Here is a 26,109-nt window from a genome sequence, read left to right as displayed (position 1 = left end):
TCTGGATGTGAAAATAGATCTATATAAAATCTAAAAATTATATATAAAATACATAAAAATCAAAGGGTCACAGTTGTACAAGATGATTACAGAAATACTTTGATTGTATTATGTCCAAGTAAACAGAAGTCAGAAGGTTTCAGTTCATGCTTATCAAGGAGGAACTTAGACCTAAATGCTAGCCTTCACTACCAGAATTTAGCGCCGACACCCCATTGATTTCTCAACACAGAGAGCTCATGTGACAAGACCACATGTCAGCTCTCCCTCACATTCTGTGCCACAGGGGCTACTGAGAAGATCACATGGTACTGCTCAGCCAATGAGAAGGAAAGACGTACAAGAAAGGAGAACGTGTACTCAAATCGTGGCATCAGACTTGTTTAAATACCATGCTACTGTGGTCTATTTGGAAAAATTATACACATTCACCCTTGCATATACGCTGTTAACCTGGACACATTGCTCATAATATTTGCTTCATTATTTAAATGCACAAGATTCTGGTTATATACCTAGATCCTTAACCACAACCATGTTCTTCTCTAAACAACCCAACATCTTATAGTAAATGATGCCTTCAGTGCCGTCCTGAGATACCCGGTGGGGTTAGGGGGCAGTCAGCAAAATTTGTATGATTCCAGTCAGTGTCTGGGGATATCGTCAGAAATCCCCCTGCAAGTAGACATGCAAAGGGGCTAAAAAATTCTGTAAACTTTCCATTCCATGGGAAGTTAAGCTGGGTAATTTTAGAAAAACAAGATGGAAACTTCCCATGGGAATTAACAGGAATATATAGGAATTAAATTCCCAAAATTTTGCCACCCTACTTGCAACCATAAGAATCCAAATAACACAACCAGGGAATCCTGGGTAGACACCAGAATCTGAGCACTCAAAGAAGACCCCATAGAAAAAGTCTATTAAAGACACACAGTCTATTGACTACAGAATCAGCAGGAAATTCTTGCCAAGCCACACAGCAAGCAAGAGACACTTCTGCTCGACAATCGTCTGCCAGTCATTCGGCATCAGTTCCAGAAGGAACATTTATGGAGTCGTGTCTACTACTTGATGCCCCACCAATTACAGATAAATAAGCACAGTCATAATGCACCTGACACACTAGTAGAACTTTGGGCCAACCAACATAACCCACTGACCTCCATCTACCAGAGATGACAGACAGTATATTCAATAAATGTTGTAACAATCTTAAGGGGGTTCCAAGTAAACATGACCACCAAAGATTCTGCAAAATATCTTAACACAATCTGTATAATGCAAACCACTAAGGATCCATTTGAAAGCTCAGAGAGAGGCGTACTTCCCCTGATGAAGAAGTCCTAATTTGGCACTGGCTCGTTGCAGCTCCTCCTAAATTGCAGAACCCATCTGGAAATGCTGAAAGTGGCCCAGCAGAACCAAGACTAACACTGAACCTCAAAAATCCTTGACCTGTGCTTTCACTTCACCACAGTGTGACTCACGATGAAATAATCCATGCAACTTTCCATCTTGCATGATCCCATGGTGTATCATCCGTCAAGCTCAGGTGACAAGTAGGAATTTTCCTCCTTTGGCCTGATGTCACCATAAACAAGCACTAAGGGGCTTTGACAGCCACACAACGGGCAAAACTGAGACATACATCAGACTTCTGAACATAACAGCGATGTCAAGATTCCTCAGTAATTGTCATCCAGTTTGTGTTTACTGAGCTTTCTGTGGTGTCGAATTGTTTCCAGTTTAATTAACTTTACCTGCAATTTTTGGTTGGAGTGTAAAGATGATACACTCAGTGGACATAACATTTACATGTCTGGGAGACAATTCTGTCCACAGTGACGTACAAGTGAGAATCATAGAGCAGGGTCTGCCAATGTCCGTATAGCAACTGGACTTAAGGGCCTTGCTCAAGGGCCCAAAAGTGCTAAGATATTTTTTGTCTCCATGCCACCCACTGGAAGTGACAACCTTCCAGACATGGGCACCAATCCCTAATCCCAACCCCCGGAACGAGACAGCACCGCCTCACCATGGATTTCAAACAGGCCTGCAGAATCTATGTCATAATGAAGGACTGCATTTTGGCTATCAAAATTCATCTCCTGCTAGGATATTCCCATGGATTGCGGACGGGCTTCCGTCGCAGTCCAGGAGGGCTTGTTCAACATGCAGTCTTTCAAACCAGAGACATGCATAAAACAGACGACTCGCCAATCATTTGATGTGCAAAAAGACAAGCTATACCAAGGACGCCAACTTTGGTCAGCGGGCTGGAGTTAAATTTTCAATTCCAGACAAGACTCCACACACATTTACATGTATGTGACAGCCTGATTACCTTGTAAATAGTCTGTAGTGCTTGCAAACTACCCCAAGGATTTTGATATTGCTAACTTTAGGTTTATAATGTAATAATACAGACTTGGCATAAGATTTCTTGCATGAGTGTCACGGTAGACACGTGCGAGCCTCGGATCCTCCTAATGTGGACGATGAATCCTGGGCCTGCTTAGCACATAAGACCTATCAGTGACCCAACGTCAACGATTAGGCCTCATCAGGACCCCCTGCTGACGGAAGATAGCGGGGTCATTAACTCAACCACGCGTATCTCTCATTGTACAATCCTATCCTGAATTTCATCTGATAGTTTTGCGTTCGACAGAATACAACGAGTTTGATGAATAGTACCGGACCCTGAAGAGCTGACGCGGTGGAAACCATGGCTGAGCTAAAGAACACGGATTTATTTAGGCCCTGAATATGGCAGAGAGCTCATCACCGTCCATTTCTGTAGAAAAAGCAGAAAATACACCCATCTCGCTTTGTTGTTTTAATTATCGAGTCATTAAAAATTGAAAACCTCCCATGCAGATCTCTAGCCCCGATTCACCGTTAAAACACAAGAGAAATCATGAATTCGGTACCGCTCATGCTAAAGAAAAGTACACCATAATATGCCGTGTGGAGATAAAGTAAACCTATAAAGCATCCGGTGTATCTGACCGTTATATCTAATGGCTGACAGGATGTCGTCATTGCTGGCAGCCCAGTTCACATGAGATTTTGCCTCCCCCTGTACAATTAATAAGCTGACAGTCCTACGATGCTAGATAAGAGCTTCGCCATTAATACTGGCAAAGACGACAAGTGGATATTGAAATAACAAACACAGCCCCCCTCCCCCTTTTCTGTTTAAACCTAGCAAACTTGACTGAAATGATCATCCATATTACTCCATAAAGGCAAATTTAGCAGGGAGCGTCGTGACTGCAAACTCCAGCCAGGAAGAAAAACCTAATATGGATCCTTGTTGTAAAGTGAAACAGAGTAAAATAAACGCATCGTTACCGCAATCACGTTGACGAATGTGGTCTTCCCCGAATACTGCAAGCCGACCAGCGTCAACTCCATTTCTTCCTTCCAGAACAGCGCTTTAAACCAGTCTAGGAGCTTGTTGAACAAGGCGATCATCTTGTAAAGATGAAAAGCAGCCCGGGCGTAATCGCAGCAAAATATCAGCTGACCGTGTGACCGTCACCCGGCTGAGATTGCGCAGACACGCAAACAATCGGCCGTATAAATCGGTTTATTTCTCTTGCGCCGATGTAATGCACGCTTCGATTTCTCAAATCCCACCCTCGCGTTTCCTCGCTTTACTACCAGTCGTTCTTCCTAAGGCGTGCCCTTCCTCGTTGGGTGGGGTTTCGGATCCATACGCTGCCGATAGGAAACAATACACCGGGAAACGGGCTCGCTTAACGGAAGGCGTGCCGGAGCGAGCGGAGCGGAACCGCCTCACGAGACTGCGCCCCCCTGCGTTGGCGGCACCAATGAGTCGAGCTGATGCAGAGATCCCTCATTTGTTGGGCCGAACGTCGGAGCTGGCGGTGTAGATTCTGAAAACCCTACATGAATAATCACTCTTCCAGATATTCCGGTTCTAGAGTAACACAAACCGATTTATTACTAATTCTGCTCACATGCATAATACTCAGACATCTATAACACACACAGCCGCACGCAGTGGCTCATGCATTATTAACCGCTCATACCATGAAAGACATAATTGACATGTATCTAGTTGGAAGATGAGGGTGAAAAAGTAGTGAAATACTAACATGGGAGACAGATTTTTCTCCATCACTCCTGTATTCTAACAAGGAACCCAGTCAGATTGGTCTGTACGTCTTTCTTTATGTGGATAACGAGGTAGACTACTGATTAGGTGTCATGCCTCAATGGTTGTGGGTTTAGATGTGTGTATGAATAAATAGATTTTAAAAAATATAAATTAACTAAGGATTTACATGTGAGGAATATTTTCAAGTTAATGTAGTGGCTAAAGATGCTCCAAGAGAAAGGCAATAGCTACTATTTTGTATGGGTTGTCAACGCACAGCCTTCTGATTATGAAATCCAGTTTCTGAAGCATCATACTTTCGTTGTACCTGGTGCCCCATTTCCTGATTTGAAAGAAGCATGAATTGTTAATGAAACGCTGACATTTTAAAGTGAGTGTGATTGCCTGAAACAGGTAATTGATTTTTTTCTTATCTTTTGGTCCAATTTTCTCATATTCATACTGAGCCTATGGAAGAGGGCATAAAATTGCATTGCATATGCAAATTCGTATATTATTTAATATTTTTTTTAATCCTCCTGGGATCAATAAAATATCTTATTTGATATAACTCAATTATGAGTTATATGATCTATTAATGGCTTGTGTTGGACGCATAATCATTCGTACAAATACACCATAACCCCAACTCCAATTTCTAAAGCCATTTTCCTACACCATATTTCACTAATTACACATATAGTGCGTGTTTGTGTGGCCAGGGGTAGGTTGTCAGAAGAAGAAGAAGAAGAAGAAAATATAACAACAATATGTTTCTTTTTTTTAAGCCAACATAATAAAAATGTAACCCTCCCATTTAAACTACCACTCCATCCATACCTGCATGTTTCTTAAGTTATTGCTTTTAAAAGTAGCAATTTCGACATAATGAAAATGGAAGAAATAAATATGAGGTCCAGAGTATGAACATAAAATAAGTTCCAGTGACACTTATTTTTGTGCATTTGAATTTATAAAAACATTGTTAAAGCACCGCACATTGGACGAAGAACGGGGACAAGTCAAAGACGGACTGTCGAATCTGCGGATACTAATCGACGGTCAGCAGACCTTAGAAAAAGGAAGTGAAGTAATAACATTGGGAGTGGGAAACCCAGCAGGTGGTGGAGGAGGTGGGCGATGCGGAAATGTAAACGTCAGGTGTTTACTACTGGTGGCGAACGTTTTGTGGACGCAGATTCTGCTGTAATGGTTTAGGAAACACCACAAATGCTTTCGAGTCTCTGATTATTGAGGCATCAGGGTAGCTAGATGCTTGTCTATAGCAGCGGCATAGTATCGGGCGCTATCACTAGTTAGTGAGCTAGCTAGCGATGTCGTGTTAGTACTAAACATATAGCTAGTTCTTGCCGGCAGTGATTCCCGACTGCTGAGAAGAGGCTCTGTTAATATTAACCGAGGCGTAATATGACATAAGTTACACCCTGGTGAGATGGGTGGTTTGGCCAGGCTCGATGGTAACCGTGACTAGCAGCCCGGTGACGTCACGCCGTGAACTCTGATCGATTTGTCTTGTTTCTGCAGCACCGTCGGCGATAGAAAAAGACCTTTTGACGGGGTCTCTCTTAATAGACTAATGCGTTTTCGTCATTGTTCCTGGTACTACACTCGTTTCGCAACAAATTGCATAGGTTGTCAGTGTGACCAGACAAGTTTTAATTAGGTTATTTGTGAGGAGAAAAATAATGGCCTTATGTTGACGAGAGCGTGTTTTTTTAAATCGACTCTAAGCTTCTCTGCCCACGTCGACCAAGTCAAATGCGTGACCTGCCTGTGTATGATACTCAGTATGATAGATTCGACCGGGTAAATGTGACGAGCACTGCATGTCGTCTTCGTTTCCATAAAAATGGAAACGACATACTCTCGGTTTAGTTAAAGAAGATAAACAAAGAATCCAACAACGCCTTTTAAAATCGCCTCATTGGCCATGGGAATGACACTGAGTGAGCCTTGCATCTATGACAAACTGTCGGAAAGTATTGATATTCTGCGCCAATCTGGATATCGATATGGCATGTCAGAGAAGGAGATAGAGAGGTTCATCAAGCAGGTGCTGGAAACGAATGAGCCACGAAGGGAACCACCGCAGTTCCCCATTCTTCTGGCTACCGTCAAGGTGAGAGACCTCCTGGACACTGTTACCCTTTTATCATGATTGGTTAGTTCGAAAACAACAGTTTGATTATATCATACTGCCTGTATCCGCAAAACACTGAGCCATAATAAATACATCTGTAGTATGCTAAATACAATAATCTGATAACTATATATCTCTGACCCCCCCTCCCCCCAAGTGTGGCCCATCAATTACTGGAATAGATTCTGACAAATGCAGGACTTTGTTAAGCTGTGTGTTCCAGCTGTTCATTAATAAGTAATAGCAGGAAAATTGAGCCACAAGTCTTGACTCATTCAAATACAGGGATGTATTTGATGTGTTTTGTTTTTTCTTAACATTTTTAACTGTATTGTCTCCAGTTTGTAGTTGCAGTGGGCTTCCTTCTGGTGGTAGTGTTGGCCTTCACATATCCACAAAGCCACCCCCAGCTGGGCTGGACCATCACTGGGAGCCATAACTGGTCCTCCCCCCTCAGCCATGTGCGCCTCCTCTCTCTGCCCATTGCCAAGAAGTACAACCTGCAAGGTATTGTGGGTGTTAGGCGGAGGGAGAAGGATTGTGGTCTGTACAAAGGGATTGTGGGTACTGCAGATGACATCAGTGCTGTCCAAGGAGTTCACTGGAATAGATGCTATTGGAAAGGGGCTCTTTAGCCATGTGTAAAGCAGAAAGGGTTGTGCTTAACCTGCACCTGTGCTTCCACAGGGTTCCACCAGTGGTGGAGCATGGGACACCCAAGAGCAGAGTCGGTCAACTGTTCTGGGTGTGCGGCTGTCTCCACCATCCTGGACGTGGTGCAGTCGCTGTCTGGTCCCACAACCTTGCGCAGGGGCGTGCAGCCCATACTGTTCAAGGTCAGCCGCGTGTCACGTTCCTCATCGCATGCTGTCATGAACTGAGTGAGACCCCTTGCCCCTTGATGTCTGTCTGCTGCTTGTGCACTGCGAGTAGTGTTACGTGAGTGACGGCTCCCAGCTCTCAGCCCACACTGTACGGCTCTTTCTGTTTTTGGCTCCGCCCCCCCTTGGGAATGACAGCCCCTGAAATCTGTGGCTGTTCTCCATGTGCACGGCGAGTGACGGCTCTTTCTCTCTCTGGGTCTGCCCCCTGTGTGAGTGACAGCTCCTTGTTCTATATTGCTCTGCCAACTGCGTAAATGGTAGCCTCTGATCTCTGTGGCTTCACACCTGTAGCAATTCATCCTGGTCTTTCTGACCCTGCCCCATGAATTAATAAGTTATTGCTGCTAATGCTATTGGCCTTTGTGTAAATCCCCTAATGTCTGTGGCTCCGCCCCCTTGGAATGAGTGATGACCTTTGCTCTTTCTGGCTCTGTGCAGTGAGTGACATCACTTCCTCTCTGTGTGCTTAGGGTGGGGAAGCACTATGGCTGCAATACCACCAGTTGGAGCTGCTCTACTCTGCACACCCAGAAGACTTCAGCATCCTACCTGGAGATCCAAGAATGTCTCCCTCCCAGGGATTCCCACCAGAGCCTGCAAACTTCACTCTGCTTTTGTGAGTGCCTTCACCTGGTGGGATGTTTCTGAGCTTATAAATATCCTTGAAGATTTGAAGAAGAAATATTTGAAGAAATATCCTTTTCTATCTATGCCTTCCTTTGGACAGGAGGTCCGTGCCGGGCAGCGGGCAGGATGTACTGCATTGGCTCTTCCCTGGAGTAGAACTCTGCCCCCTCCTGGACCTCACAGGAACAATTCTGCATGGCTGCCTTGTGTCCCACACCATAGAGACACAGAGCAGAGTGAGTTTTCCAGCTATATAGACATTGTGCATTACACAAGCTCTAAGGCATATGCACGACAGCAGGCAGAACACAAATGTGCTGATAGTGTGTCCTGTGGTGCCAATTTCATGTACCGTGCATGGCCATGCATGTGTTGGCGAACATTGCTTTTGTGCATTTGTGTGTGCATGGTCCCTGTTTCTGTTGCAGGCCCTGCATTGGTGTCTGTCTCATTACAGGTGCTCTGTGTGTGTCAGTGAACAGTCATTTCCGTTGCAGGCCCTGCGGTTGCATGGCTGGCTGTTAGTTGGAAAGGGCTTCCCTACAGCTCGACTGCTGCCTGTCCCACAGTGTCACATGTACTGCAGCTCCTTCAGCCTGTGGCTAGGCCCCGGGGATCTGGGTGAGCAAGACGCACACAAATACACTGCATCACCCTCCTGCTCATATGTATGGTAACTTTCTAAGATTGTTAGGCACATGCCAAATGTCATTTATACTCTGAAAATTCCGGAAGCACAGAGCTGGGCAGTTCTTAACCTGATTTCCCTGTCAGCATCTGTATTGCATCTGTATTAGTTGCGTCATTCTTATAACAGGCTAACTGGGGAACATGCACAGTGGGACTAATCTTTACTGTCTCTCTGCAGTTTATGCGGACCCACGATTCTGGCAGGTGGAGCTTTTTCCTGGCAAGGGGCAGAATATCGTATGTGATGGCTCAGTCCCCTGAAATAAGTACTGAAGATTGGAGAGAGAAGACGGCTGGGAGGTCACTGTAGCTCCCATTGGCTGAGCTGGCTCTGCCTTTTAATGTAAATGTAGAAGAAGAGGGAGAATTGAAAAGGGGAGGGGGCAGAACTCAAAGCCCTCCCCCAGCCGCCCCCCATTAACTCCTATTGGCTGAGCTGCCACTTTGACGTACCACGTTAGCCAATTCATCATACATTATTTGCATTTAAAGCCTTTGGGTGAGAGATGGAGAGTTGGGTCTCCTGAGAACACAAACAGCACCTGATCTGTGATGGCAGCCTTACATCACTGGAGCTTCTCCGAATTGCTGTTACATCTTTGCTTTGCGCCAGGGGAGCAGGTGGGAGACTCTCATGCAGACTCAGCTGTGTGACACCTGCGACTGCCATTCCAGGCGTGTTAAAAGCACAACACGAACCCTTGTAACTGGCATGTTTGCTTGCACCTGGTGGAATCTGCCCCCCTCACCCTGGCCTGTACTCTGACCTCAGTGACAGGTTAATGCAAATTACACTTACAATTAAAATCAACTGTAATACGATTACACTCTCAATGTAAATGTGACTTTTGAAAATGTTCCAGTTTACCAAACCTTACTGGAGAATGTAAAGTTCAACATAGGTCTAACAAAAAGAATATTTGTAATGATGTACTTAATTTTGCATTTGTGGCTAGCCTTGGGTCAGAATGAAAATCAAACCTTTGTACTTGATAACTACCAAATACTTTGGTAGAACTACCATTCCACCTGGGGCAGACGTCCTCCTTTCCGTCCCAGTGCCATGCTTTTTAGCAGAACCGAAGCTGCCCCTGTCCGCATCATTGTTTGCTGCTGCAGGTCTTGGGTTCGTCCTGTCGCCTGTCTGCACAGCTGCCTGTCAATGCACTTTAACAATCTGCTCGTGTTGATGATGTCATAGACCTGCAGATCTTCTCTCCCCCAGCGGTTCCTGTACTTAAAACACTGATTCTTGCCAGCAACTTATTTCAGATATTTATTCAGCAGGGTGCAAAAGTCCCACTTAGGTGGTTCTCTTAATTTTAATTTATGGAGTTATTCCCACCCTACTCTTATGACAGGCGTACATTTACAAAATTACAGTAATGTATTCTATAATGGCATTTTAAATTTAAAGGTATCGCCCTCATATGATTCCTAAGACACCTGTTTGCATTAGACACTAGTTATCGAACACATTTGAAAATGTTTAGTTTGATGTTACTGTTTTTGCATGAGTACACATATTGCTCACTTTCCCTAACTTTGAATCACTCAGTATTCTGTGGTTATAATAGCCGTTTTGTGGGCAATGGGGGTTATGATGATATGTTTTATTAGGTTGGATTAAGATGCCATTTCAAAAAATAGTCAAGATTATGAAAGACTAAATCCACCCCTGACTCTGGAATAAACTTAATGGGCTATGAGATGGATTATTTTTTTTCGATATTAACTGAAATTTAGCTGTTGATTTACCCTAGATAAACTTCCACAAGACAACGTGTTTTGAATGCCAAAAAAAGTTTAATTACTCGTAAAATTGGATATTGAATATCAGGGTAGAATCTGATATGCAGAATGGCAACTCATCAAGTTGGAAAGTGTGGTGGACATACCAATAGCTAGGTGATGGCTTGCAAAGTTACATCATGGACTATTAAAAAAATAAAAAAAATAAATTAAAAAAAGAAATTTAATAAATAATATTAAAGCTTCGTACGTCATGTAGATCGATGTGGACAGCAGCTTCAACGTAGTCAACGGTAGCTGTAAAACTAGCAAAAGCTTCAATGCCGTCACTCTAGAAGTTAAAAAGCTAGATGACTGTTCAAGTCACCTCGTGATGCACCCTTCAAAATATTGGAAAAAATAATTATAATTTGCGGTTTTTTTCTTATAGTATATCGACAAAACATGTAGTATGGGTGGGAAAGGTTTGGGAGGAAATGATACACATAGTAAGGAGTAACTCATATGATATATAAATGTCATATCATTAAAAATTAACGTAGTTATCGAGAACTGTTCCCATTCTTTTGGGCTGGGACCTACTGGTTGCCACTGTTAGTTAACCAGGAGTTTTACATGGTTCCAACGGCACCTGCATCTTGGTAATAACTTCACAACGCAAAAAAATACAACGCTGCACTTCGTACAGCGTGACACTGCGCCACCACGTTTTTTTTTTTGCCCCCTCCCGCCTGATAAGATGCAGGTAAGATGTTTTGCACACTTTCGGCATTTCATCCAGCTACAGAAACGAAGGGTGTCGCCGAGACAGGAGGCTGACCGAGGATTTGCAGCCCTGCATTCCGGTGGGCAGCTGGATACGGCCAACTTCCGAGCCGGGATCATGGAGAATAGCTTATCCAGATTGCCGGACCCTTCTTCTTGAGCCCACGAAACACTGTTAATTTGCTATCCAGATTACCGGGCACCGCTTCCTGAGCCTGTAAAGCACGGAGGATTAGATATTCATATTACCGGATCCCTGCTACATGCTCCTTTAAAACAGGAACGTTTGGATATTCAGAGTACCGGGCCCCACGTTTCGCGCCAGTAAGGAAAAAAAACACGAAGAATTGCATATTCATGTTACGGGGCCCCGCCGCTCCCTGGTGCATGGCGGTCTGTTGGAGGTGAGTATCCCAGTTTGCGCTGCAACTCCTCGCACCGAGGGAGAGATGGGATAGGAAAAATGGGAGGAGGTGTTGGAGGAGGAGAGGGCGGGGGAAGATAGGAGGGAGAGATTCGACGCAAAAGTCGTTTGCGGGAAGCCGGTTTTCGGTTTACCCTGCTTTTTAATGCGATTAAAGCGACTATTATAAACGCCTCCGGTTCGGGACAGAGAGCAGGACGGGAGGGGGGTGTCCGTCTCTGTGTAGCCGGATGTCAGTCGTGCATAAGCTAAAATGGCAGAGTTAAGATGGACGCGGCCTATTTTAAGTCCCCTTTGCTTTCCCGCACAGCGTTATAAAACTTGGAAAAGGTCTGAAAGCTTAAGGTTGTCATGTCTCCCCTGCAGTCAGTCTCCAAGTTAAAAATAATTTTAAATATTTCTATGTTGGGCCATGGTTACTTTGCGTTTAAACCAATACGTAAAAACATGCAAGTGCTTAACCGCTTTGAATAAATTTGGCCAGCCCGCTTCCGGTTCCCATGTTTCAAAACCTGAGGTTGTGCATTTGAGTCCAAATAAAGCGGTCCGAGCATTTATATTAAGGGGAGCCTGTGTTGGTTAAACCGAAATCAATCTACAAGTCCTACTTCCATGTGCACACATAAGCCCGATTCCCGTTCGCATTGCACTGCATTTTAAATATCAGTTTTCTTCTATCTTATTTCTATGAATTATGTGCTTAATGGTTAAACTGAATGATCTTCAGCACCAAAACGCCTTTCATAAATTTCCTGAATATTAACATAATGTAATAATTAGTTGTATCAGTATGACTGTGCAAACCTAAACATGCGCATTAAAACTGGAAATGTTGTGTAATTGATGTATGTTTGTCATTGTGTGTGTGTGTGTGTGCATTGCGTGTTTAGCAGCGATTGGACTACCGGTTGTAAAGTTATTAGTATCTAGAGAATGATGTAATTCATTGACGTAACTACACTTGTGCTCCTTGAAGAGTCTGTGCCTGAAAGTGTTATATCAGTAATACCCCACCAGTTACTACTGTAAGTTTTTGAACACACATTCAGAATGAGATAGGATAAGTTAAAAAAAAAAAAAGTTACATTTTTCAAAATCTACTAGAAAGTTTAATGATAAGTACATGGAGAGAATTTTATATTAAGGAAGGTTTTTTTTAGTCACAGCAAAACATTCTTATATTTCAACCTTGATTTATATCAATTAATAGGCCTAAATACCAATGTTAAACAAGCAGTGCTTAAAGCCGGTTGTCCTGAAGATGTTTAGCATGCTTTTCTTTAAAGAGCACGATGTCCTCCACGACCGTTCAGCCCTGTACGTGTTTGATTTATCGTGACATCAGTGGTGTCGACTTCAGTCACAGTTTGATCGCAGAGCTGGGGGTTGAAGCCTTACCAGTAGCTTTCTTTATGGACAGTTGATTGCTTGCCCTTCTATCTGGAGAGCAAAACAAAGGCCTGGAATCTTCTGTGAGACCTGCCGGGGGAGAAGTCGCCACGTGCCGGAAGGATGGAGAGCGTGGGGCTCCAGGCCGTGGCTCTGAGCGACGGCTCGACGGCCTACATCCAGCAGGCCATCAAAGGTGAGCGTGTGGCCTGCTCACTGCTGCGGAGGCTGGGCTCAGGGCGGAACGACGCCAACCGGCTATGACTTCAACAGGAAGCCAACATAATTGATAATTAGCCTAAGTCTGTAGCCGAAAGATTATTCCATTAAGTAACATAGACCAAAATCAGGTTCTCTCATCAGTAGCGTTTAATAACGAGCATGATTCTCTTCCTCCAAATCAATATTGGAATGAGTGTCTGACGTATTCCAGCCTTAGGCCTCATACAACCAATGATTTGTATACCCTACAAATAGTGGTTGTTGCATATAAAGGGGAGGAAGGGCCCAGACCTTTAAATGGGTTGGGGGACACGGTAGACTGAGGGCCCCTTTCGTTTTGCAGATGGAAGCTTGGTAGAAGGCGATACCATTCAGCTAGAGGACGGCACCACCGCCTACATCCAGCAGGTCACAGTACAGCAAAAAGGTCAGTAGAGGGCGACTCCCACCTTTCTGCTGCAAAGAGACCAGTGAAGGGAGCTGCTCTACTACTCTAATGAAACTTTCTCCAAAGACGTGCTGCCTTTCGAGGACGGACAGGTGGTCCAGCTGGAAGATGGCAGTACTGCCTACATTCACCACACTCTGAAAGGTAACTTGGTCCCAGCTGAAAGGTTTGCCTCAAAATTACTGCATGCAGCATACCCATGGTCCACAAGTTGCAGTGAGGCGCAGGCTCTTTTGACCTTTGACCTTTGACTTGACAGAGGGCTATGACCCCAGTGCAGTGGAGGCAGTGCAGCTAGAGGACGGCAGCACAGCCTACATCCACCACCCGACAGTGCTGCAGTCAGGTCGCACCACCCATGCCGTGCAGGTAGGGGGAGCCCTGGAGGAGCCCCTGGACCCCAACACCATTGCCACCCTGGAGCAGTATGCTGGCAAGGTACATGCCCCTTGAACAGTTTAATATTTTTTTTCTCTAAGAATTAAATTGGTCAACTCAGCTTTTCTCACTCAAGCAGGAGGCAGAAGACAGCATTGGCAGTGAGCTTCAGAAGGTGGATTCCAGAGTGGAGCATACCACTGTGCAGGTGCTACACCATTGGCTGGGAGTATGGTGGGAGGGGCTAGGGCAAAACCATAGTCAATTAGATATGACGCTTCCAGTGAAGTGTGGCAGGGGCTGGCCCGCGATTGGTCAGAGAGGCCAGATTCAGTGACCAACTGCCTGATTCCTCCTTCAGGTGATGATTGAGGGAAAGGCCTGGGGCTCCACCAAGACCCAGCAAACACCCGAGAAGAGTTTCCGCTGTGACTACGAGGGCTGCGGACGCCTGTACACCACCGCACATCACCTCAAGGTGCCGCTCATGACGTGACAGAAAGTCACTTTGAAGGCTCTATGTTATAGGAACACAGCCGCCAATCACAACAACAGTCACTTACGTCTTAGACAATCAAGTTCTCCATGGTTCTGCTTTATCTCCAGATAATTTATCTTCCTTAAGTGCCAGGGAAGGGGGTGCAGAGCGGCTTGGGATACCAGCCCATCACAGGGCACATCTGCAGATGATTTCCAAATCCTCCATAATGACACTGATTACGAGGCTGCCGTGTCACTTAATCCTGGTTGCGGCAGTGGGCTCTGAAGGTTTTATTTGTGCCTATAGAGCCGTTAAAGAGAATACCACAATTCATATTGCGTCGTGCTGATCAGACCAAGGATGAACACCTTCCTGTTATTTGGAGGGGAGAAAGGCAACATTTGTGAAATTTCTGAAGGTGCTGTAGCCACACTGTGGGCAAACCTCCAGGGTTGGACTTCGATTCACACTCCTCTCTGTTAGGAGTCTGCATGCTCTGATTGGTTAGTGGGCTGTCTTCACTGTCTGCACTGTTTGTTTCTGCAGTTGGATGAATGGGTGTCTCTAAACAGTCCAGAGTGTGTGTGTGCCCTGCAATGGGCTGGCGTCCTCTCAAAGCTGTTTCTTACCTCAGGCTCAGTAGTTATTAAAAGCAGATGCATAGACTGCTTAAAAACCGCTGGTCGCTCAGGTTTGGTTTGTCTGTGGCTCAAATTGTGCTAATCATTCACTTCTGGTGAATCTGTATAAGAGCTGCATGCTGCCTTATGATTGCCGTCCACCGCGGCCGGAGGCCACCTGGTGAGTGAGAGTGAGGTAGTGAGACAGCCCCCCTCCGCGGCAGGTGCACGAGCGCGCTCACACGGGCGACAGGCCGTACCGCTGTGACGTGCCCACCTGTGGCAAGGCCTTCGCCACCGGCTACGGGCTCAAGAGCCACCTGCGCACGCACACGGGCGAGAAGCCTTACAAGTGTCCCGAGGACATGTGCTACAAGGCCTTCAAGACGTCGGGGGACCTCCAGAAGCACGTACGCACACACACAGGTACCGAGCCCAATGTGCTGCGTAAGCATGTGTCAGTACCTCTTTGTTTTGGTTTAATTTGGTAAGATTTAATTGAAACTTTTTGGAATATTGGAAAAACCCCCATCATATGGCACAGACACACTCACATACATGTTTATACTCATATCTTTGTGAGGACCGTCCATTCATTCAAATGTGGAAAAACCCTAATCCCAGCAATGACAACCTTAACCCCTACCTAGCCGTAACCTTTACCATAAGTAACCAAATAAAATAAAATATTTCATTTTTAGTTTTTCGATTGCAGTCGCAGATTTTTATAAAATTGAGAGAATTTATGGGGACTGAAGACACAGGTTTTTATTACATTATGGGGAGTGGAGTATTAATAGTGTGTGCCACACTCCCCCCAGGCGAGAAGCCCTTTCGCTGTCCTTTTGAGGGCTGCGGCCGCTCCTTCACCACCTCCAACATCCGCAAAGTGCACATCCGCACGCACACGGGGGAGCGGCCCTACATGTGTCCCGAGCCTGGCTGTGGGCGGGGCTTTGCCAGTGCCACCAACTACAAGAACCACATGAGGATCCACACAGGTGAGGTGCTGCGCGGCCACTAGTGTGTGTGCCAAACACACGCTGAGCGCACGAACACACACACACACAGATACACATCTTCACACTCATGACCGTCCATTGATTTCTATGGGCAAAATCCTAATCCCAACAATGACAACCTTAACCCCTACCCAGCCCTAACCTTAGCCATAAGTAACCAAATAAAATACAAGACTTTTAGTTTTTTGACTACAGTTACAGGTTGTAATTAAATTGAGTTTCCCCTGGAGGGGACCGAAAACAAATGGTCCCCACAATGTCAAAATAACAGGCTTTTATTACATTGTGGGGATGAAATACATTATAGACACACGCACATGCAGATTTAAAATGCCCATAGATCTCAGGGGCTGCATTGCAGTAGGCTTTTGATGAGACATTTTACAGTTTTTCTGAATTGCTAACACTAAACCCCTTTCTTGGAAAAAACCTCCAACTGCCAATTCTCATTCATTGAGTCAATCACTCATTTGGCAAAACTATAAACAGTGCTCACATAGTTAGACGCAATTCGCAGATCTGAGTCACCCTTTTTACAAAACATTCGTGTTCATCAAAACACATTTTGTAGCGTGGTGAACTCTGATGCAAAATAGAGAACACAGGCCCCTGAATTAAACGCAGCCAGCGCACAGTAATCGTCATTTTAAAATAATGACTCAAATTTGTTCGCACATGTTTCTGAACATGTGAAGAAGCCAGTGAGTGACTAGAACATAGAATACGTGCTGGATGAGCAGGAGGGTGTAGATGGGTCACAAAAGAGGATTCCTCCTCCATTACCAAGCAAAGGAGAACATTTTCCATGATGTATGTATTCTCTGTCCTGACCCAGGCCAAAGAGCTGATGATGAGGTAGAATTAATATTCTTCCTTGACTTTGGCTTGGCAGTTGTACAACATTTTATTTTACTGCAATGAGCCTTTCATTAGGATTTTTTTTACTTTGTGTTTTACAGTATTTTTTTTGGTATTCCTCTTTGCTTTACATACACTATATGGACAAAAGTATTGGGATACCTGGCCATTACACCTACAGAAACTCGCTCCCCCTCCCTCCCTTCCTTTGCAGCTATAAGAGCTGCCACTCTTCTGGGTAGGCTTTCAGTAATAATAATAATTGATCCCCATGGGGAAATTCTCTTTACGTCTCCCCGAACTTGCTCTCTGTAAGTGAGAGCAAGCTGGCTGTGAAGGGCAGCCAGCCATATCAACGCCCAGGGAGCTGGGGGTTAAGGGCCTCGCTCAAGGATCCACAGACATGCTGAGGCTGGGCTTGAACCGGCGACCTTCTGATCACAGGCAGAGAGACTTAGCCCACTGTATCACACGCTGCTTCCGCAAGATTGTTGAATGTGTCTGTGGGAATTTTTGCCCATTCATCCAGAAAAGCATTTGTGATGTTGGACATGAAGGCCTGGCTCACAATCTTCATTTTAGTTCATCCCAAAGGTGTTCGATGGTGTTGAGGTCAGGGTTCTGGGCCAGTCAAGTTCTTCTACACCAAACCCACCCAATCATGTCTTTATGGACCTTACTTTGTGCACCGGGGCACAGTCCTGATAGAACAGGCTGTTCCCACAAAGTCGAAAGCATTGAATTGGCAAAAATGTCTTGACATGCTGAAGCATTGAGTTCCATTCACTGGAACTAAGAGGCCCAGCCCAAACCGTGAAAAACAACCCCATACCATTATCCCTCCTCCACCAAGTCTTACAATGCAGTCAGGCAGGTAACGTTCTCCTGGCATCCGCCAAACCCCTTTTGGTTTCCAATTCTGCATCTCAACATGCAAAAGACCATACTGACAGTAGCCATGTTTCTCTACAAGCCACCAACAATTTTGACTGGTACCATTTTCAGTTTTTAGCTGTAGTGTGTAGTGAACGCTCAGTAGTGTTTATGTATTGGCCGGCTTTATGTGTGACATGAAAGCAGTGTTTCATTTTGAGTACAGTCAGTTTTGAGTAAATTGGTTTTGCAAGACAAGTCGAAGGTTTTGTGAATATAATCTGAAAATTGGGTTTCGTGTTGGCTACTTTGAGAAAAGGTTTCAGGAAACGTGCTTTGGCAATTCAGAAGAACTGTAATGAGCACCTCACTGATACAGGAACCACCAGGCGAGGGGAATTACTGCTTAAAAGCTATTTATCTTAAGCAGTTATTATATGAGGAACAAGCAAAGAGCCATGCACTCATCTCCAGATGAGTCTGGCTCTTTTGCATGTGTGCTGACAGTCAGTTTCATGCCGTAAACATACATAAGTGGGGGGTGGTCCACATGTACTGCACACGCGTGTGTTTGTAACGTTCTGGCAAACTCGGAAACCCCCGCAGGTGAGAAGCCGTACGTGTGCACGGTGCCGGGCTGCGGTAAGCGCTTCACTGAGTACTCCAGCCTGTATAAGCACCACGTGGTGCACACGCACTGCAAGCCCTACACCTGCAGCCACTGCGGCAAGACCTACCGGCAGACATCCACGCTGGCAATGCACAAGCGCACCGCCCACGGTGACTTCGACACCCCCGAAGAGGGTGAGCGCACCGGGGAAGGGGGGGGGTTATCATATTATGAACTGTAACAATAATTATGCTAATAAATTAATAATAATGATGGACTTAATGTTTGAAAGGGGGGATTGACTCATCGTCGCCCCCTCTGGTCTGCTTTGTCCATTGTCGCTCTGCCTTGCCCACCCCCTCTGGTAGAGGGGGAAGCTCTGGAGCCACCTCTCAAACAGTCCCGTCTGGCTTTCCTGGATGGGGGGGACACTAAGGAAGAGGCCTCCCATGTGACCATGATGACCGGTGACTCCATAAGCCCACAGGTGGCCCTGATCACTCAGGACAGGGGTCAGCAGGTCAGTTACGATGTCATTTTAAGTACTTAGTTTTATTTCAATGGCTCAAAGTTGAATGTTTGTAAAAGAGTAGCCTGTCAGCCTATACATAGGTTCTTTCTCAGTACCAAGAACACAAAGACCAAACTTGTGGTCTTGGCAAGAATGGTCTAGCTGAATTGCCTTCCAAGAACGAACTTGGGGTGCAACGAATCATGGGATTGGTCTCTTTTGGCAAGGATACAACCAATGTATCTGAGGCGGGGCAAGAACAACATCTGGTGATTTTTATCGCCCTCTGTACTTGTGTTTTTGAGTATTTTGACTGGTCTTCGGCAATGGATGATGATGTAAAACGGGCACACAAGAACACAAGTACAGTCAAGTACGCATATTGAGAAACACCCATAATCTGATACCTCCTGGACCTGGTAGTAGTATCCTGGAGCATGTATTTTAGAAGATCTTATAAAGCTAGTATTGTTTTAGTATTGTTATGTACCTGAATTTTATCACCCAATTTGCTTTGAATGATAATGTTGATAAATTTCATTATTATTGCTGTGCTTTGCGGAGGGTGTCTACAGTCGGAACATCATGCAGGATGTGAGCTGAGCCTCTGTATCTGCAGGTCAGCCTGTCCCATGAGGAGCTCCAGGTGCTGGGCACGGCAATCACCATGGTGACTCAGGACGGCACGACCATCACGGTGCCCGCCCACCAGGAGGTGGTGGACGGCACAGGCCAGCACACGGTAGCCATGGTTTCCGGGGACGGCAAGGAGCTGCAGCCGGTAGGGGGGGTGGGGGGGGGGTTACTGCCACTTCATAGATGGGGAAATAATCAACACATCCCCTTAAACCCAGGGTGGAAACATTAGTGGTTGGATGGGATTGGCAGGTTTCTTTTGTAGACCAATGATATCAAGCCGGACCCAACATTTCTTAAAAACACTGGGTGAGATGTGAACTCTCTATATATATATAGACATGTTGCACTCTCCTTCTCTCCCTTCTGAGGTTGCCATAGTGACATCAGACAGCATCATGACTGGAGGCACTGGGATATCAGGCCCGAATTACCAGCAGGTGGCGCTTTTGGCCACAGCTAATGGCACCCAAATCGCTGTTCAGGTTAGTGTTGCATGAAAGCTGTTGCATGAAAGCTGTTGCATGAAAGCAGGCAGGAGACAAACTGAGGGATAAGATGCTGTCATGGCAGCTGTTCTGGGCTGTAGAGAGAGGGCGCTTGGCTCTGCCTTGTTGTCACTGCCATGCTAATAGCCAATAATGGCTGACTTTGGATCAGAATGGCAGAATCTCATATAAGTTGATGTGTGTGTGTGTGTCCTCCACAGCTGGAGGACCAGCAGACTCTGGAGGAGGCCATCAGCATGGCCACTGCCGCTATCCAGCAGGGGGGCATGTCCCAGGATGCGGGGCCCTCCTAGGCAGAACCTGAGGCACCACTGAGAGGTCAGGGAGGGGTTGGGGCAGGGCTGTTCCTCAGGAACCCACCATCAGAGCATCTGTAGGCTTCAAACATCTCCTCATCTCTACCCACCACACTACCGCCTTGCCTCAGTCAGAACAACGCCCAGCCTACCCTCCCAGTTCTTTTAGCTTCGAACCGTAAACTTTTAAAGGTAAAAAGCTTTAAAAAAGGAAAAACAACAATCTGCTTTGGTGAAAGAGACCTGGAGAAGGGAAATGTCCTCCACAGCTGGCACCTTTCACCAACCGTTTTCACGAGATGTCCACGTGCGAACGTGTACTGGAGACTGACCAACAGCTTCCTTTGAGGCATCACACTTCCTGAGCCTGGGTTCAACGGTGAGGTTATTTACTAAAGGCCCACACGGGTTTTAGCAGCTTCAGGGATAATCCGTTATGGGTTAAGGAAGGTCAAAGTTCACCCTTTAGACATCTGTAGTCTTCACAATAATATATATTGATTCCCTGTTGAAAGTCCCTGTAAAGTTAAAATCAACAGCATGTCTGACTGTTCCTGAAAAGGTCTTGGTACCAGAACTGGTGTATTCTTCATGTTCTTCATCTTCAAGCATCAGGACCAGTAGAGTTACTGATGAGTATTGCGAATCAGACTCAGACTGGTTAAGTCCTAATGAGGTATGAGGGTTTTGAACGGGCATCACCTGGTAATAAACCCAACTGTGAGACTCAGCAGTTTTAATCACGTGATGCAATGCAAACCCAGACTGTTTGCTATCAGTCTTCCATCCTTGTGTTTAAAGACCAGAGACTTTAAGTACGGGTTGTGTCACCTATCAAGCAGGACGTCACTCCAGCTTTAAGGGCAGAATCGGGGAAATCAGTCTTGCATTTGACTACACATCATTTAATATGTTACCAAACTTATTAAAATGGTGTTGCACCATTTATAAATGTGTATCTTTTTTTAATTCCAAAAATAAAGCTGAATATTTAAGAGGACTGGTTGATATATCTTGGTTGAAGTACACATGTCACATTAAAATTGTGAATTATTTTTCATGCTTACTGGAAATTTCTTGGCCAGGCAACTCGTTTGGCTGATTTGTTTTGATTGTTCTGGATAACTTTGCTCTTAACCTAGTGTTGTCACACATGTACTCCTTTAAGGGTGCGTGAAGCCACTTTAAAATAATTTTTTTAGACATCCCAGGCTACCCCACATTGTTAAATATGTTGGGTGCCCATACAGGATTTATGCTGCCTACCTTTGTGCCACTAGGGGGAACCCTTGCCCAGCCTTCCCTAATGTCAATGCACCGTATTGAGCTCTCTTGTCTGTTATTGGTCTATTACTTTTCTGTTTTTTTTGTGTTAAGACATTGAAAATGTCTAACTAAATTATGCTGTACTCAAACTAGGCATAACAGATGCCTTCACTTCTTTGTAGGACATATAACAATTTGCTTGGGCAGAGTGGTCACCCCTGTGGGCTCCATGGGCACCGTTGCCAAGCTCGCTGTCACATATATGTGTCTGTGTGTCACAGAGAGCAAGATGGGGTAGATGGAAGTAATAAAAATCCCCGCATGGATCAATAAAGTTTCATTATTATTGTTAATCTGTCCAGGATTGTGCATATAATAATTTCTTCAAAAACAAGAAATTAAAGTATAGTCTGGTGACATTCCTCACAAGGTCTTCCAAAACTATGTAAGTCGAATTGCTAGGCTGGTTAATTTTTTTGATGGGCTTTTATAAAAGATCCATGTTATGTTTGTAAAATGCTGATGATTGTGTATGTCTGAATCAGTCACCTGCCCAGTTTGGAGGTCAGTCCTGCCTGTTTCATCGGTATATTTCAGTAAGGTTTTGTGACAGGTCTGGGGACGTTTCCTGCAAAGGGAACTCGCACTTAGAACGCGAATAATGCAGATGGAACTGAATGCACTGGCTTCATGTGTGGCTGGGATTAGTCTAAACAGAAATCTGACATGATCAGTTCGTCTTGCCCAAGGCACCGAGACTCCAGCAGTTGAGCCCAAGAAGGTGGGTTTCCAGCACTGGGGGGCTCATCGGGGGGGGGGGATTGTCGTCTGTGCTGGTTCCCCCCAGAAGAATCCTTATGTAGGAATAAGAATACAGCGATCCTGGATCTGGTTTCCCTGGTTGAAGGTGCAGCAGCATAAGGAAGCGACTCAGAGCTGGTAGTGGTTTCCATGGATATAAGCGGCAGTGACGTGGTTAAAAAAAAAATAAAAAATTGTTGCCTGTCACCTGTTTGGTCTTGAAAGGTGAACGTTCAGGTTGCAGGCAGGCAGGTGGGTCAGTGGGTGGGGCTGCTTTGAGGGCCATTGGCTTCTGTTCTAGTTTTTTTACACATGACTACAGCCTGATGGGTGTGGTTTCTGCCTGTGACTGACAGCAGCTGGCGGCGTGTGGGCGGAGCATGCAGGCTTCTGACCACACCCACGTGTTCATACAGGCGGGGTAGCCTGTACTCTCTGCTTCTGTCATTCTTCCTGATGATCCATCTGTTTTCCCAAACCGCGTATCCAGTATAGTGTCTCGTTGATATTGCAAAGCAAAGATGTTAAATGTTCTTTTCCCAAAGGGGAAAGCTGACATGGTTCAGACATCTCTGCCCTCACCCCCCCTTACCCCCCACCCCACAGTGGTGACTAGCTGTTTAGTCTCTTGGCTCTGAATGAATCTGCTTGTTAAATCTGTCCCACCCTCCCTGACACACACAGTCATCGTTCTGTCCCGGATGAGGACAGATCTGCATCCTGTAAGCCTTCCCGTTGCTGTGTTCTGCCCGCTGCAGGAGGCACAGAGTGAATGCACATCTGTGAATCTCCTGTTAGGTGATTCTCGGCCTCATCAGCAAAGGGCCTTAAGACTCGGCACAATCCAATACTGAGACAGGCTAAGGAAGCACCTTCATTGAAGCACTCGCTGCTTGCTGAGGTAAACTTCAACCTAATCTGGGAGGTATGCCGGGGATGGATCGCCTGAATCTCTACTGTGAAGGCACCAAGTCAGCTAAACCATACCTACAAACTGCAACTAGAGGTCTCCTTGTGGTTACCAACGGTGTGTATGTGACCTTGGATAAAAGAGAACAATCATTAAAAGATCAAAATGATAAGTGGCAAGGGCAGAAAAACGTGTCTCGTTTCCCAGGGTGCTCACCTGTGATTGGGTATGATGACACGACTGTTGCCAAACACATAGAGAGACAAAACACAGCGTCACAATGAAGATGCACACACCCAGTTAGTCATGTTAAAGTGGGGTTACAGCTTTTCATCCACACAGAGGTGTGAGTATAGAGGCTGAGCGGAGATTCCTGTGGCTGGGATGAGGTGCCAGGAAGCTGCAGCGTTCTCTGGACTCTGAGCTGGAGTATCGCATACTGTGGTCACCGTTTTGACTCACGAGTCCACAACGTGTTTAATTAGGGAGTGTTTTCCATTAGGCAAGGGGGAAATGAAAGACACCCGAAAATGTCCGATCTCATGGAGATTTCACTTTCAGATACACTTGTGTTAGGGCAAAATTATGCTCTATTCATCTGTAAATAGATGCGCTAAGATGTTGGCAATCGCTTTTGGTGCATGGCAACGTCCTGTGAACCTGTTAGCTTGGACCACCGTAGATGGAATCTGCCTGAAACTCACACGTAGCTCGTTACCGATGATCTGTTTTTCTCAATTAGTTCAGCACTACCAATACGTGCCAGCTGCACAGACAGACGAGCTTTCAGCTGAATGTTCTCTCATGCCCAGACCTGCTCCCTCTGACCTAAATGACCACCAGAAATAGTTGCCCGTATGTTGGGACGTACTTTCACGCACGTGAACATCTGAGTGAGATGGTAGCGTCCCAGGCTGAGCAGTGAGTCGCGTTGAGCCGTGCGAGACGTGAGCGATGTTTGGGTTGGCCGCCCTGCTCGTGCACCAGTGAGTGGGTCGCAGAGGAATGTCAGTCGATTGTTTTCACGTTATGCCTGGGCGTGTTTTTCAGTGGTGAGCGGGGAGGGGGGGTCTACCGCAGAGCCTCTCCCTGAGGAAACACTCACGAGGCCCCCCCCCGATGAGGAGCACGGGCTCCACGCCCATCCAGAACCCCTCCCCATCGATTTCCCGAGTCTCTGACCAGTTGTCACGGCCACGCCTCTGTATGCTCCTGCGTTTGGGGTCCAGTCATGCCCAGACAGTGTTTTTATTTATAACTTTAAAACAACATAAGTGTACGACTTAAGGCCTTGTACTCTGTCGTGGGGGGGGGGGGGGACACTTTCATCTGCGAGGGGAGCAGCTAGTGTGGGTGTGGAGGAGGAATTTAGGGTGTGGGTCGGTGCTGGGGTGGGTGGGTGAAGGGATTAGCACGAGACAAAGGTGGGGGCACTCTGATATCAACTGGTGTCAGAGGCAGGGGGTTTACTACAACCAGTTTGCTCCAGGGTGCAAGGTGTGTGCGTGTGAGTGTGTCTGTGAGCCTGCGCCCTCAGTAGAGACTGAAGTGACAAAGGAGTAGACCCCCCAAGACTGGGTGTGGGGCCATTACTAAATGAGCACGGGGGGAGGGGGGGTAGTTTCAGCCGTCTCCTCCCTCCCCCACATCAGGACAGCTTACAGTCTTTCTTTGTACTCTTTTTTCCCAGGCTAATAATGGAAACGCACCAAACGACTTCCTTAACACATAAAAAAACATTGACTTCGATCGCAGTTTGGGCACTTCTAGCAGCCGTTCATTGCAAGCATTTTTAATGGTTTTTTTTTTTCCTTTTTAAGTTAAGATGGACTTTTTTAATTCGAATCAGGTGGTAAATGTAGGTGAACCCCTGATTTTGTAAATGTGGGAATTGTGAGAGGGAAGGGGAAAAGTCTGCATGGAGACAGAGGAAGACCAATCAGAATGCAGCGATATTGTAAACAAAGTCTGACTTCCTGGGGCAGCTGCGCGGGTCAAAGGTTGCCTGCCTGCTTCTTTCCCATAGTAGCTGATGGGCTTCAGCTAAGAAGAATTTGGGAAGGATGCATATTGGTGATGTACGCCAAGATTGGGTCACCAAGGCTGTAGCACCCTGCCAGTCGTCCATTAAAGTGTGTAAGTGTGTTTCCGCATCAGTCGGAATGGTGAGGGGACCCAGAACAGCTTTCTCTCAAAATGATTATAGAATAGAGACGTTTTTTCTTTGATTTCTAAAATTTCTGACGTTCTTCTTTAAGTCAGTCTTGATATCTGACTGACTCCCTCTTGACTAATGCAGATATGAGAATGAGGCTCAGCATATCATGCATAACTGCGTAATTATCTTTTAGTTTTTATTAATAATTGCATTATTACTTTCCCATTGTAATGGATTTAGTGAATATCTTGCTATTATTCAATAATTATCATTTGCCCGCCTACAGTGGTACAGCTAATTTTATATCCCCCCCCCTCCCCCCCCCCACCACCACCTACTGCACAGCAACTGGTGTGCCTGTCTGTAGTGGGCGGGGGGCCCAGTTGGGGTTACAGAGCGGCTGGGCGGAAAGGCAGCTGATGTAGAGCAAGCAGCAAGGAAGCCCAACACTTGTGTGGAGGTGGGGGCAGATTTCGGGTAGGGGTGGGGGCGATATTTGCACAAACACGTGTAGTAACATGCAAATGCAACCTTTACAGAGACACGTAAACGAGCAAAGCAGGAACACAAAAGCACAGCATGCAAGCACAGCGTTACAGTTACACCAACAAACACAGTCACTTAAGAAATATACATTGTGTCATTTACCTGCAAAATATGTAAAAAGGTAAGTTATACCGGTATTC

The 26,109-nt window shown here is 45.7% G+C and overlaps 3 protein-coding genes across 5 annotated transcripts in view; 2 read left to right on the top strand and 1 right to left on the bottom strand.

Moving 5' to 3' along the window:
- LOC111858917 (ADP-ribosylation factor-like protein 8A) overlaps window positions 1-3,828 on the bottom strand; it is a 10,919-nt gene extending 7,091 nt beyond the window's left edge. The window contains exon 1 of the mRNA XM_023841124.2: window positions 3,361-3,828. Coding sequence (XP_023696892.1) covers window positions 3,361-3,483 — 123 coding nt within the window. The 5' untranslated portion in view covers window positions 3,484-3,828. The remainder of the gene's footprint in view (window positions 1-3,360) is intronic.
- A 1,378-nt stretch (window positions 3,829-5,206) lies between these two features.
- On the top strand, window positions 5,207-10,203 carry c8h6orf89 (chromosome 8 C6orf89 homolog). Of its 2 annotated transcripts, XM_023841112.2 has the most exons (7): window positions 5,208-6,272; window positions 6,635-6,800; window positions 6,981-7,129; window positions 7,648-7,793; window positions 7,905-8,040; window positions 8,302-8,425; window positions 8,673-10,203. In XM_023841112.2, the coding sequence occupies exons 1-7, from the start codon at window positions 6,084-6,086 to the stop codon at window positions 8,753-8,755; spliced, it is 993 nt and encodes a 330-aa protein (XP_023696880.2). In that variant the 5' UTR covers window positions 5,208-6,083; the 3' UTR covers window positions 8,756-10,203. The 2 variants fall into 2 exon arrangements, with proteins under 2 accessions (XP_023696881.2, XP_023696880.2); XM_023841113.2 differs by lacking the exon at window positions 8,302-8,425 and having other exon boundaries at window positions 5,207-6,272.
- Window positions 10,204-10,511: 308 nt separating this feature from the next.
- Window positions 10,512-21,343, top strand: znf76 (zinc finger protein 76). Of its 2 annotated transcripts, none has more exons than XM_072715098.1 (14): window positions 10,512-11,415; window positions 12,856-13,020; window positions 13,390-13,473; window positions 13,561-13,638; window positions 13,754-13,932; window positions 14,009-14,080; window positions 14,234-14,350; window positions 15,198-15,399; window positions 15,795-15,979; window positions 18,338-18,530; window positions 18,705-18,856; window positions 19,467-19,628; window positions 19,855-19,968; window positions 20,193-21,343. In XM_072715098.1, the coding sequence occupies exons 2-14, from the start codon at window positions 12,948-12,950 to the stop codon at window positions 20,283-20,285; spliced, it is 1,704 nt and encodes a 567-aa protein (XP_072571199.1). In that variant the 5' UTR covers window positions 10,512-11,415; window positions 12,856-12,947; the 3' UTR covers window positions 20,286-21,343. The 2 variants fall into 2 exon arrangements, with proteins under 2 accessions (XP_072571199.1, XP_072571200.1); XM_072715099.1 differs by having other exon boundaries at window positions 10,513-11,415; window positions 14,012-14,080.
- The last annotated feature ends 4,766 nt before the right edge of the window (window positions 21,344-26,109 follow it).

This window comes from Paramormyrops kingsleyae, chromosome 8, assembly GCF_048594095.1.
Source record: "Paramormyrops kingsleyae isolate MSU_618 chromosome 8, PKINGS_0.4, whole genome shotgun sequence".
In the NCBI taxonomy this organism is placed as follows: domain Eukaryota; kingdom Metazoa; phylum Chordata; class Actinopteri; order Osteoglossiformes; family Mormyridae; genus Paramormyrops; species Paramormyrops kingsleyae.
This window is presented reverse-complemented; position numbering and strand designations above follow the sequence as displayed.

Coding starts and splice junctions, on each gene's coding strand:
- c8h6orf89 (XM_023841112.2), top strand. CDS start 6,084: ATGGGAATGACACTGAGTGAGCCTTGCATCTATGACAAACTGTCGGAA. Junction 7,130..7,647: donor TGCAGCCCATACTGTTCAAG/GTCAGCCGCGTG, acceptor CTGTGTGCTTAG/GGTGGGGAAGCACTATGGCT. Junction 8,041..8,301: donor CCATAGAGACACAGAGCAGA/GTGAGTTTTCCA, acceptor TTTCCGTTGCAG/GCCCTGCGGTTGCATGGCTG.
- znf76 (XM_072715098.1), top strand. CDS start 12,948: ATGGAGAGCGTGGGGCTCCAGGCCGTGGCTCTGAGCGACGGCTCGACG. Junction 13,474..13,560: donor GGTCACAGTACAGCAAAAAG/GTCAGTAGAGGG, acceptor CTTTCTCCAAAG/ACGTGCTGCCTTTCGAGGAC. Junction 13,639..13,753: donor CATTCACCACACTCTGAAAG/GTAACTTGGTCC, acceptor TTGACTTGACAG/AGGGCTATGACCCCAGTGCA.